The 13,345-nt window shown below is 38.8% G+C and overlaps 1 protein-coding gene across 1 annotated transcript in view; it reads right to left on the reverse strand.

Annotated features, from left to right (window-relative positions):
- Positions 1–13,345, reverse strand: part of LOC108802119 (GPI ethanolamine phosphate transferase 1-like) — an 82,250-nt gene that overhangs the window by 65,244 nt on the left and 3,661 nt on the right. Inside the window, exon 2 of the mRNA XM_018574009.1 lies at positions 7,668–7,776. Coding sequence (XP_018429511.1) covers positions 7,668–7,776 — 109 coding nt within the window. The remainder of the gene's footprint in view (positions 1–7,667; positions 7,777–13,345) is intronic.

Here is a 13,345-nt window from a genome sequence, read left to right on the forward strand (position 1 = left end):
TTCTCCAAACACTTCACCGTTTTGTGAATAACCCTTTAAAAATGATAAAGACATTAGCATAAAAAATAATTTATCAAATCATAATTTTGCATTAAAATAGTTAACTTGTGTCATTGCTTAAGGGCCCATTCACACGGCTGCACAGTGGTAAAATATGCGTAACTGCAACACGTTACATACAAATGAAAACATGTTGGGATCAGCACCAAAAGGAGACACCAACGCCTGAATAATTTCGTAAATAACAACCAAAGAGAATGGGGCTTTTTAGGTGACTTCTAGACAATGCAAGGAGATGCAGCTAGATATAATGACACGTAGCTCATTTCGTAATAAATACATATTTAATAAATTAATATAGATTAGTATCCTGGCTAGCAAACATTGAATTAATAAAACGTAACACAATCATTTATGACAAGACCACATTACATGTATAATCAGCATAACACCTCTAGGATCCCGTACAGATTTGCATCATGCACAATGGCAATAATTAATATCTTTTAACATTGAGTACATTATACCAATGTCCATAGTTAATTGGTCAAATATATTGTCACATATTTCATTTTGTTCCATATTTCCTCTGACAAATCTGTACTTGTCCATTCTTCGACGCGTTACGCCGTAGCTGTATCAAGCAGTTTATAGAGGTGGCCATATATCAGAGATTCCTGATGACGAGCAAATTCGCACCTAGTGGAGTTCCTCCACTCAGCCAGGAGATAAGGAGAGGTAGTGGTGGCCTGGGGGCACATCTTATGGGGTATTTCCGCTTCTTAGATATCCCGAGTCAACTTGACTCTCCAAATTCACAGGTCCCCCTCCTCCAGAATCATCCACCGCAGACACACCCGCCGTCCATAGCGTTAGCGTGTGATGTCTGCGGCCGGATCCTAGAGGTGTTATGCTGATTATACATGTAATGTGGTCTTGTCATAAATGATTGTGTTACGTTTTATAAATTCAATGTTTGCTAGCCAGGATACTAATCTATATTAATTTATTAAATATGTATTTATTACGAAATGAGCTACGTGTCATTATATCTAGCTGCATCTCCTTGCATTGTCTAGAAGTCACCTAAAAAGCCCCATTCTCTTTGGTTGTTAAACACGTTACATACGTCAAGGCGTTGTGGTGCCATTTAATTTCAATGACACCCCAAATGGTGAATGTCCACGAATGGTTGATTTTTGGGGACATTTTGGTGTCTCATTCATTAGAATAGGTTAGCTCAACACAATGTACGTGTTAATGCATGTTCTTTAACACAACACACCAAGACTCTAAGGTTTAAAGGGCCCTAAAGGGACTCATATCATGAGAGATTATGGAGACTGCCATTGCTGAACTCTCCTTTGAGAATGCTAGTTCCCTGACTTTAATGCTGATACCTTGGCTTCAATGATGTTTAAGCGGCTGATCCAGAATACATATAAAAATAATGCAATTTTCTGATACTCATTTACATCATGCTTCTTCCAGGTCTGTGATTCAAAAATACCAAGTCAAATGCTGCCAGCCATGTAACATTATTAAAAAGGAGGCCAACAATGGCAACTACCATACTTCTCTCATGACACTTTAATACATTTAATACTATTGCTCTTAACTTCAGTTACATGCTATACACTTTATAAAATGATTCTCAAAATAATGATTGTGAATTAATTTCCTGGAATGCACATACACTAGGCTCAATTCACAAAGCTTTAACAAGGAGAAGGCTCTTTATTTTAGCCATGTGACTGTAATGTTTAAGTTTCATCTGTAAACAACTGTCACTTTTTGACAATAAAGATTGTTCTTCTTGTGTGTTAGCTTTGTGAATTGAGCTCACTGTTTGCTTCTGTGTTATCCAGCTACTGTAAATACAGAGATGTGTATACTATTTCCATAAATTATTTCCTTCCTCTTCTATGATGCACATTACTTACTTTTTTCTAAAGTAATCATGATATAAACCAACATAAAACTATGGGAATGAGAATGACATGTTTTACTCTTTGATGTAGTCTGTTTACAGACAAAGCACTTTTTTGCCTAAAATGAACTTTTGCATTCCCTAAGCATATTAATATAGCAGTAGCGTCCTAACGCACTACCATCAGCTGTTAAAAACACTTTTCTCTGTCCCACAAAATGTTCAAACTAAGCAGCGCTGTTAATGACAAAAGTCAAAAACTAAGCCATCATATCCTTTTCTAACCACTCTACCTGACCACTGTCACATGACCGCTATGTGGGGAGCAGAGGTGATTGTGACAGCAAGGGCATAGATATACTTGACGTACAGGCTGATTGACAGTCTGGCTTCCCTTGTTCCATGCTGTGCGAGAGGCAAGACAGCAGTGCCCAAGAGAAAAAAAACTGGGTCTCAGGGGACAGACTGAAGCAGAGTTTTTGTTCTCTGATTATGTACCAGTGAGTTTGTCATAAGCTGAACAGTTCATATTTGGCAGCAGTTTCTAAAAATAATGGCAGAGAAAAGGGCTGCTCTAGCACAGCTGTGCACTACACAGATATATCAGCACATCTTTAGTACCTAAAGTATTATTACGCACTGTTTTTATTAAATTTGCAACTCTGCAGCCAATGCGTATCTTGGAGCAGCAGATTCAGCCCATACTATACAACAACATTGAATGTCAGAAATGCCATCAAGCCACAAGTAGATGGATGTAAATAAGTAAAATGTACACACTATATAGATGTTGGAAAGAAAATTTAACACATCTACATTAAGTTGAACAAAGCTTTGTTAAAGCCCATATGTATTATATAGCAAGCAAGGTTTTCAAATGTCTAATAAAAAAGAGCTTCAGATTTTACAGAAAGGTAAACACAGAAGCATGGTTCATTGATTTAAAGAAATGTGAGTTGTCTGGCTGTCATGCCAGACTTTAAACACATTGCATTTTCAGCAGCAGGTTGTAAGAAGAATAGTGTTATTATTCCGTGCCCTTATATCTGTGCCTCTGTACATACACTAAAATTCTCTCCATGCACGGTGAACAGAACCCCGCTATTTGCCACTACACACACAAAAAGGTGCTTCATCCCAAGCGGCATCCAGTATGGGCCTTTAAACAGTTGCATCTCATATAGTTCCTCCAGGGCTCTGTTTCTAACCAGAGATCTTGTTCCTGTGCAGATGAGAGTCCTGACCATCCTTTCTATCAGCAGGAGCCATCCAAAGTCTCTCTATATACTAGAATTACTTGCAAAGGATCATTATTTAGCATAAGTGCTAACAAAATCATTGCAGCAATATAATGATAATCAAATACCATTGCTGCCAAGGAGTCTATGGTATGGTAGTAATTCTACTTAAGGGGCATCTAAATCCAAGAACAAAAAATATATATATTGCAGCTTTCCAGTCCATAGACGGGATGGCTACATTATTTTTCTTCTTTTCCATCTTTTTTCCACCCAGTGATCCTGCCAAACTTTCTGTCCTAGTGTGACAAAGCCCACTCACTAGACTTTATCTATGGAGAGCGGTGTTGCCACCCCAAGGACAGACATTATTTTAGGACTGCAGAACATTTCCCCCCTCTTCTTCATAACATAGTGGGAGGTCTTTTGTAGTCCACAAACATAGCTCAGAACAGTGCTAAGTGACAACAGACAGTAAAAGGCACCACAGGTAGAGAGCACATGAAATCAGAAACAAGATTTCTAGAAAGATCAACAGGTACTGTTTTTACAAAACGCTATCAATGGCATATCTAATGGACCAAAAGGGAGCAAAAATAAACAAGTTTTCGAGAAAAGTATTACATTCTTTCCCTTCACTCCCATATGGCATCATCTTCCCCAACAACAAGCCAATATCTGCAGTTCTGCTCATAGATAAGAGGTAAAACTTTCAAATATTCTTCAAATCTACAGTGGATTTTAATGAGCTGAGAGCTATAAATCAATTAATAGTGCAAAAATTATTTCCTGAAAAAACTTTAATATGCCATAATAATTCTAAATTATTCTACAACTCTTCGTCAGACAGACCTGCATGAAAGAGATAGGAATTAAAGGTTTCAAGGGCTTATCAGAATATAAGAGATACCATTGTGAGTAGGAAGAGAGATATTTTCCTGCACACAGCTGTCATCCTATCAATTGGCATATTGAAAAGTAACATAGGCAGCCTCCTCAGCCGCTTGCCAACCTGAAATGGCTGATAAACTAAAGTGAATCCTTCTACGCTGTGCAGGCTAATATGATGTGAAACATCTGAATCTTAGCATATGATCAAGCAGAATATAGACATTTATATGTTCCTCTTCTGTTTGCAGAAAATAATATTTGTTACATTATACAGTGCATTACTTCAAAGTAAATAAAACATTGGAATGTTAAAGTATAATTAAAGTCCCTCTTATTTTGGCATATATCTACTGCTAGCAAGCAGTAGATTTTATGCCCCATGATTTAAAAAAAACAAAATTAGGCAAATACCTAATTACTTATCTGTTCCAGCACAGCTCGCTCCTGGCTCCCGAACAGCTGTGAAGAAGTGTGCTGGTGCATGCGCAGTACAGGGGAGGGGGAGAAAACACACTGAAGCTCAACAGACGTAGCTGGGCAGCCGGGAGCATGCACGGCAGAACTGTGGGACACGAGGAGTCTGCAGTGGATCAGAGAACGGCACCAGCGCTGGAGGGACTGTCGAAAACGAGTGGAAGGAAGAAGATGATCGCAGCAAGAGGCCTCAAATAAGGTAAGTGCTTACAGCAGCAATGGGGGGAGAGGGGTGTTGCCTTTAATGTCACTTTGATATTTTATTGTTAATAGCGACTAAAAAATGTCATTGTTTTTCATTTACAAATGTTTTATTGAATAATATTTTTGACTTTTAGCTTCAAACAGTAGAGCTTTAAGGACACATCCGCTCGCTGAAATCTTCATTTAAGGGCTTCCTTGGCCACTTTTTTTAAAAGAAAGTAAAAAAAAAAACCAATGCAGTTATCCTCACAGGGGTTCTTCAGCATCTCTTGTCAACGCTACATATGCACATCCAGCCAGCCTCCAGATCATGCTAACCTGCACATTTGGTTTTGTAACCCGCAGCTTCCTGCTGCACTGGACTCCACTCTGAGTCCTGGGTGGAGGCCTCCCGTCTCCCAGGTGGAGCCCTGAACACTAGCCAGCAGCCTTTTCATAAGGTTTGTGCACAGGTGCACAATCATTTAGTGCTAGTCACTCTTAAATAGTGATGGGCTCGGGTGTGTTCGCAGCTCCACGTGCCGAGCCCGCTCGGAAGCTCTCTGCGCCACAGTGCCAATCACAGGTACTGAGACATTATCCTGGTCCGCAGCTGAAGAGATCAGGAAATGTCTCAGTACCTGTGATTGGCGCTGCGGCGCTGTTAGCTTCCTGGCGGGCTCAGCACATGGAGCTGCGAACACGCCCGAGCCCGTCACTACTCTTAAACCACAGACCCAGGAATGGAGATTTCATCCCTCCCAGGTCTCTTTGAAATCTCCCGGCTCCAGGATCCCAAGCCAAATCTAGAAGGGCTGGAACAAAATGTCAAGCCAGCTCTTTCCTGGTAAAAGTATTTGCTTTCTGGAACCGCTCAGCCCCTCTGCCTGAGAGTCCTGGGTGACTATTTTGCCAAATTACAGAGTGGCATTGTCACTCACTGCCACATATTACATTACATGGATGAAATGTATGACAGGAACCTATGTAGATAAATTAGTTGACCAGATCAGGTAACAGGCAAACCCAGCACCAGCCGCTTCCTGGCATGGTGATTAAATACACCTTGGATCAAGGGAGACGCCCAGGACTATTTCAGACAGCATGTGAAAAACTGCTGTATTCAAAGTTCGCCATAGGAAGAAGGGAGACCCAATCATCCCGTGCCACAGACACAAAAAAAACACCTGAAGTATAGTTCCAGGGTTTGGTTGGTGTGTTCAGTCTGGCCATTACCTTGCATGTGGTATTTAGAGGACAGAGAGGATTGCATCTTTAATTTCTTACATATTTCTTGCCAAAACTTTGAGATAAACTGTACCCCACTGTTGGATACAATATCATCTGGAACACCATGAAGCCTCACCATCTCTTTAATGAAGGTGCTGGCCAACACCGCAGCAGAGGGAGTACCCATCATAGGAAGGAAGTTGAGCCACCATGGTGAGCTGATCAACCACTATAAAGGATGGAGTTGTGACCCTCAGAAGGCAGGAGCTCCACAATAAACTCCATGGACAGCATGTTCAATGGGCAAGTCAGGATAGGAAGAGGCTAGAAAACACCCAGGGGCTTGGATCTAAAACGTTTGCCATGGGCACATGTAGAGCAGGAGGAAACAAAGGACTTGCAATCTTTAGCGAGGTGTGGCCACCAGAAGGTCCTTCAGAGCATTTCCCTGGATGCGGCTGGTGCTTAAATACACCTTGGATCAGGGGACACACCCAGCATCAATTCAGGAAGATGCATTATTCCTGGCAGGGATTCTGGGAGCACTAATAAGGGTACTAGCTGAAATTCTGAAAGTGCCATTGGAAATCCTGGCAGGGATTCTGCTAACATCATTAGCAATGCTGGCAGACCTAGAGGTACCATAACAAGTGGCAACTTTTCCTCAGGGTTACCAGGAAGCATCAGAGAATAGAGCTTGTGGTTCATAAAAATAAGAGTTGAATTTAGTTTGTAGAACATCCTTCTTAAAAGGAAAGCCCCTAATAATAATAAAAAAAATGAGCACAAATATCACATTTGTAATTGTCACAGTTAGGCCATGAAAACATAAATTACATGTTGTTAGTCTATCAAAGTCCTCTACCTGCATTCAGAATAAAATCATTGTGTTTTGAACAGATTAAGGATTTTCACAGATTGTTACAGGCCAGTGTAAAATTATTATGCCTTATCTCCAAGTGTCCACTGTGGGAACCTGGTTTTGGAATTCTGGAACTTGCAGCAAGTGTGTTAGACCCCCATATTTAACCATCCTCTAAATCTCACTTGGTATGAAGCCTGCTCCATAACCCCTGTGTTTTGAACTTGCCTGAACTTTAGAAGATAGATGCCAAAAGGAAAAGGGTAGGCAACTGCTTTTTATACATATTCTTGTAAACGATATATTTATTTAACATTTATGAAACACTTGATCTATTACATGAAACGTAGTCTTGGAATAGAAATAAAAATGATTATTATATCACCCTAGATATTTGTTTATCAATAAACAGATATCTGGCCTAATTATATTACCTGCCATTGTTTGTAACATAGGTATGGTTTCAATATATTAAAATGGTCTACATATGAAGAATAACACTTATCCTGCGTTCTTTTCAGCATGGAAAAAATGGATTGCACACCCCTATTGCAATGTCTGATTTCTCCTGTTTCAGGGTACACAACTGGTCTACACCTTACTTTCCCCCTATTCATCTTCTCTCCCCCTCTTGCCCCCCCCCTCCAAGTTCATTACGAAAGAAAAACGTACTGAGATATTTAGCTTTGATACGGCATAATACTCTATGTATGTTTCTTTTACTGTTAACACTACTACTGACTGGTTAATGTTTCATACACCTGTGAGTATTTTCTTTTTGTTACTTACCAAATGTTGACTTGCTGTATTAGATGACCCGACTTCAATAAAGAAAAATTGATAAAAATGGTCTACATACCTACTATTAACCAACTCAATATCTGGTTTAGCAGTGGCAGTCCATGCTTAGCAGCTAGGCTGGAGTGAGTGGTGTTCACAATCCATATAGAAACTGCAAGGCTCAGCATCTATAAAACAAACAGTTAATTGCAGTGACAGCACACAAAGTAGACACAGATCAGTAACTAAAAAAAGAAAACAAAATCACATTTTCTTTATCAAGAACAAGCTCCTATCTGACATTAGCATTTACTACATTAATAAATAGAAACAAAACTAGTGTCAGAGCAGGATTTTAGTATTTTGCAGGCTTTTTCTGGTCTGTTGCTAACTCTTATTTATAGTCTTGCATAAACATTGAGGATTCTGTGATAATATTGTATTTGACTTACCTGGCCTACTTTCCAGGCATTACATTTACAACATGCCAATCTAAACAAATGCAGTTAGACAGGATTCTTTATTAATGTAACACTTAAATACTGCACATTTTATGATAAGGAATTCAATTGGGGGGATGGAGAATACTGACTACTATAGTAAAACTGAAAAAATCTTGACCAAAGGAATCTGAAAGTTTACGAATTTTGCATGCCTAAACAGCAGTTTAAAGGGAATTTGAAGAAGTATTGATTCTACCTTCCAGATCAGTTGGTTATTCCTTGAGTGTTATAACTAATGAAAACCTCTTTTGGCTTTCTTATATGGTAATTTTATGGCAATGCCCTCCCCATCTTTTGCAATCACTGCATTTATTAATTTGATTTACTTTCTATTGACAAAAAAACAAACAAATTTGGTTAAAGTAGAAGTATTGGGAGAGTAAAATATACTCTCCCCAATACTTTGGGTCATTGTGAGACACTGATCCCCACAGGGATTCCCCCCTCCCCTCTCTGTCCTACAGCGCTCATTCATTAGAGAGGCAGACAAGGGAAGGATGGGCACAGCAAGCCCTGGCTATAGAGAGGCAGAGCCAGCTGTCAATCAGGCAGCCTGGTGGATCTCAACAATATTGTGGGGATCCATCCCGGCTGCAGCGTGGTACTGCCAAGTTCGTCCAGCATACCCTAGAACTGTTAAATTGTATCTCTTGTATATTTAGACCCTGAATTATAACTAGATCCCCTAAGTAAAAATCCCAATCATTTCACAAAAAGGAGTATTGCATACATGCATTAGGCACTAGCACTGAAGTAATTTGATTAAGGGATTTGATTCACACCAATGGATTTCAAAATGATGCTTCAAATGTTACACAAAAGCTTTCTCCTTGACCCAATACCCAAAATAAAATGATTTCTTGTGTTACACTGTGGGGTTGATTTACTTTGCACATTAAATTTTCACTTAACTTAGAGAATGGGGTAACAATCACCCAATCATAGGCAAGGAAAATGTTTTTAAAAAAATGGATTTTTAATAACACATGATTGGATCAGCAAAGCTTCATCTAAATCACTAAGTTAAGTAAATTTTCAATTTGCAAAGTGAACATGCTCTAATCCTTTGGTACATCAACCCCTATGTCTTTAAATACCGAAATAATCATGTACATGCTTATTAAAAACATTACAGTACTTTGGCAAAACCATAAATATATATTTTAAACTAGTAGTAGTAGAAACATTAGTTGTTTACAATGTTTCTGTGCTCTTTCTGTGCCACTAACTGCATTTACCAAGATACATTTTTTTCTTATTTGTTGAATCCTGAATGTCTTCAGGTTTGCACATACAGAACATGAATTAAGAGGAAGACGCTGCCTCTGGCTGTAAATTGCACAGCACATGCTAAAAATGGGATTTTCAGGTCAAGTCCTTGGAGGGTTACACAGAAGCAAATCTATTTTGTGTCTGATTTCATGGGAACCTTTGCAACAGCTGCAGAAGTTTAAAAGCAATTAATAAAGTTAGTCCTTCCATCTCTCAAAGGCAAATATATGACACCATTACTAAATGCAGCATAATCTCTGCAATCTATTTTCAAAGATTGCTAACCCTGCCTGTTTTGAAGAAGCTCTTTAAAACTATTTTTTAGAAATTAGGTGATGCAGGGAACATAGGCAAAGTGTTAAATTTCTTTACTCCTGAGGCAAAATGGTCAAAATGTCAAATTCAAAAGTGAGAAAAATGTCAGTAATGATTCAATAACACCTCATTATAAGCAACTGATTAACACAACTCTCTGGTATTCCCTGATCAATTACAATGAGTTTCAAATTATCATACTAATTTTCATTTTGCAATTCTACTTAACAGCAAGTGTAAGTAATACAATGTGAAATATGGAGCTCTTGGGCATACATCAGCAGGGGAGAACTAAAAGCTTTGAATTTTGAAAGTCAGTCATATGCTGGACAGCTTCAGATGTCTTTGTCAATAACCCACTTAATTAAAAAAAAAAAAACTTCCTCATTTTTTTCCATCATCTTTCTGTATCATCACTATGAACCTTGAATTGAGAGGTTCCAGTTGAAATGGAATGGGTATGTTTTAATGATAAATACCAAACCAAAAAATGGGGCTTTTAAGGTGACTGGTGAACAATGCAAGGAGATACTGCTAGACATAATAACACGTAGCTCATTTTTATATAATAAAATTCATATTTAATAGTGTAATTTCATGATTAGCAAAAATTGTATATAAAACCATGAATAAAACCACTCATCTAAAAACAGGACCATATTACATAGACACGGTATGTCACCTCTTAGGAAGCTGTAGGGATTTTGAGCAATGATTCATATTCTTGGCATTGAGTTTATTACAAAAATGTCCATAATTGATTAGATCAGTCAACATATTGATACATATTTCCAAATACATCCAAAAAATCTGTACTTTTCCATTCTTTGACGCGTTTCGCCATAGCTTTGTCAAGAAGTTTATAGAGGTGGCCTGTAGAATCAATATGAATATTATAATGAGCATTTTTTCAGTTGGGCCACTCCCACACTTCGGATGCGCTATATATAGGGTGCATATGCGGACCTAGTGCTCGCCCTGGCTGCATACGTCACATGCCGACGAATTGGACGGTGTGTGTGTCTGCGGTGGGAAAACTCTAGAGGACGGGAGACTCGGGGAATTGGAAAGAGAGAAGTTGGCTCTGGATACTTAAGGAGTTTGAACATGTTACAAGGTACCCAATCGTTCTCATGGGTTTTGTGTTTTCTTATCTATTATTAGATCTGGTTATATACTAATGAGGACTACTTTTGACAGTCCTAGATACACTAGAGAATAGGATTCTCTGGATTAATGGATGGTCTAGGAAGGAAGCGAAATAGATTAGATAAGTTCAATTGACTTACTTGGATACTGCTATGGATATGGAAGTATCTATTGTTAAGGCTATTTGTATCAAACCTCAGATGTTCTCTATATTCACTGACCTAGTAAGGTTCAGAGAGCTGTTTCATTTTGTTTTATTGGGTTAGATATGTTATCTTGTATGCACATGAAGGTATACTTAGAAGAGTATCGGACTATGATATCATTTAATTTTATAGGTTGAGAAAGGACAGTCATAGGAACTTCCCCTTCCCTTCAGCCCCCGAGTTATCCCTGCCCCTCTTCTTCTCCTGGCTGAGTGGAGGGACTCCGCTAGATGTGAATCTGCTTGTCATCAGAAATCCTATATATGGTATTTATTTATTTATTGATCTATCTAAGTAATTGTTATGTATGGTTAGTTATTTATAATTACTTGAATGCTCATTATAATATTCATATAGATTCTACAGGCCACCTCTATAAACGTCTTGACAAAGCTACGGTGAAACGCGTCGAAGAATAGAAAAGTGCAGATTTTTTGGATGGAATATGTGAAAATATGGAAATATGTATCAATATGTTGACTGATCTAATCAATTATGGAAATTTTTTGTAATTAACTCAATGCTAAGAATATGAATCATTGCTCAAAATCTGTACGGCTTCCTAAGAGGTGACATACAATATCTATGTAATATGGTCCTGTTTTTAGATGAGTGGTTTAATTTATGGTTTTATCTACAATTTTTGCTAATCATGAAATTACCCTATTAAATATGAATTTTATTATATAAAAAAGAGCTATGTGTTATTATGTCTGGCTGTATCTCCTTGCATTGTTCACGAGTCACCTTAAAAGCCACATTTTTTGGGTTTGGTATTTATTAGGGATGCACCGATACCACTTTTTTAAGGCCGAGTACGAGTACCGATACTTTTTTCCAAGTACTCGCCGATACCAATTACCGATACTTTTTCTTAAAGGGACAGGTCACATTTTTTCTAAAGCAATACAAAATCATGATTTTAGGTCAGTTTCTTAATATTATGAAGAACATGAACACTCTGTACTGTGGCACAGCTATATCCAATTCTGCATACCTGGCTTTATATTAGAAGAACTTTATAATATAAAGCCAGGTATGCAGAATTGGCTACAGCTGTTCCACACTATACAATAATACACTGTTCTGGGGTCTGGACATGTGGTAATCTATTTTCCCCACTAGGGGGATACAAGCCTTAGTTAGCAATGGCATGATAAATATTCATTTCATTATTCAATGTCTTTTTTTTATGTTATAACATTTATAATATAAAAAAAAGACATTGAATAATGAAATGAATATTTATCATGCCATTGCTAACTAAGGCTTGTATCCCCCTAGTGGTCAAAATAGATGAGCACATGTCCAGACTGCAGACCAGAACACAGTGTGGCACAGCTACAGCCAATTCTGTATAACTGGCTTTATATTATTATTACATTTTCTTATAATATAAAGCCAGGTATGCAGAATTGGCTGAGCCCCATGAGGTGTGTCAGTACTAACCTGCTGTGTCGTCTTCTCCGTCTGCTTCAGCCACTCCGTGTCACAGCCTAGTCATCTGCTCCAGTGGCGTAACCAGAGTTATGGGCGCCCGGGGCAGAAATTGTTTTTCGCCCCCCCCATATTATATAAACATCCACTAGAACTGTACCCCCCACCCCCACACATATATATCAGCTAAGGAACTACAAGTCCAAGCATGCCATCATTGTCCCTGTACACCCCCCCACACACACACATATCTCCCAGGGAATGGCAATATCTGGTTGTTGTACAGGGGCAATGAGGGCATGCTGGGACTTGTAGTTCCCTAGCTGATATGTTATGAAGCTGTATTCTACCTGAAAGTACTACAATGCCATTATAGAACTAAGAATAGAACATAAAATAAAACTTTTTTTTCTTCTTCTAATACTCACCTGATTCCTGGATCCACCAACAAGCGCAGCCTCCCGTCTCCCATGCTGTTAGAAGTTGCATACAGCGTGTGCTGGTTACTACTTAAACCGACGCACGCAGTGTGCAGCTTCTGGGAAGATACGCTATTAGCATAGCGATGAAGCCGGCTGCGCATTTTGCATCACTCATGCTATGCTGATAGCGTATCTTCTTAGAAGCTGCACACTGCGCGCACCGGTTTAAGTAGTAACCAGCACACGCTGTATGCAACTTCTAACAGCATGGGAGACGGGAGGCTGCGCTTGTTGGTGGATCCAGGAATCAGGTGAGTATTAGAAGAAGAAAAAAAAGTTTTATTTTATGTTCCCGGGGACATTTAAAAATGCCCCCGGATTTTATTTTTAAAAAATGTGTCACCTTACCTTAGCCTGGTGGTCAGTGGGGGCTTCCTGGACCCTGGTTGTGGG

Source organism: Nanorana parkeri, unplaced genomic scaffold (assembly GCF_000935625.1).
Source record: "Nanorana parkeri isolate BGI_ZX_2015 unplaced genomic scaffold, ASM93562v1 scaffold49, whole genome shotgun sequence".
NCBI lineage: Eukaryota > Metazoa > Chordata > Amphibia > Anura > Dicroglossidae > Nanorana > Nanorana parkeri.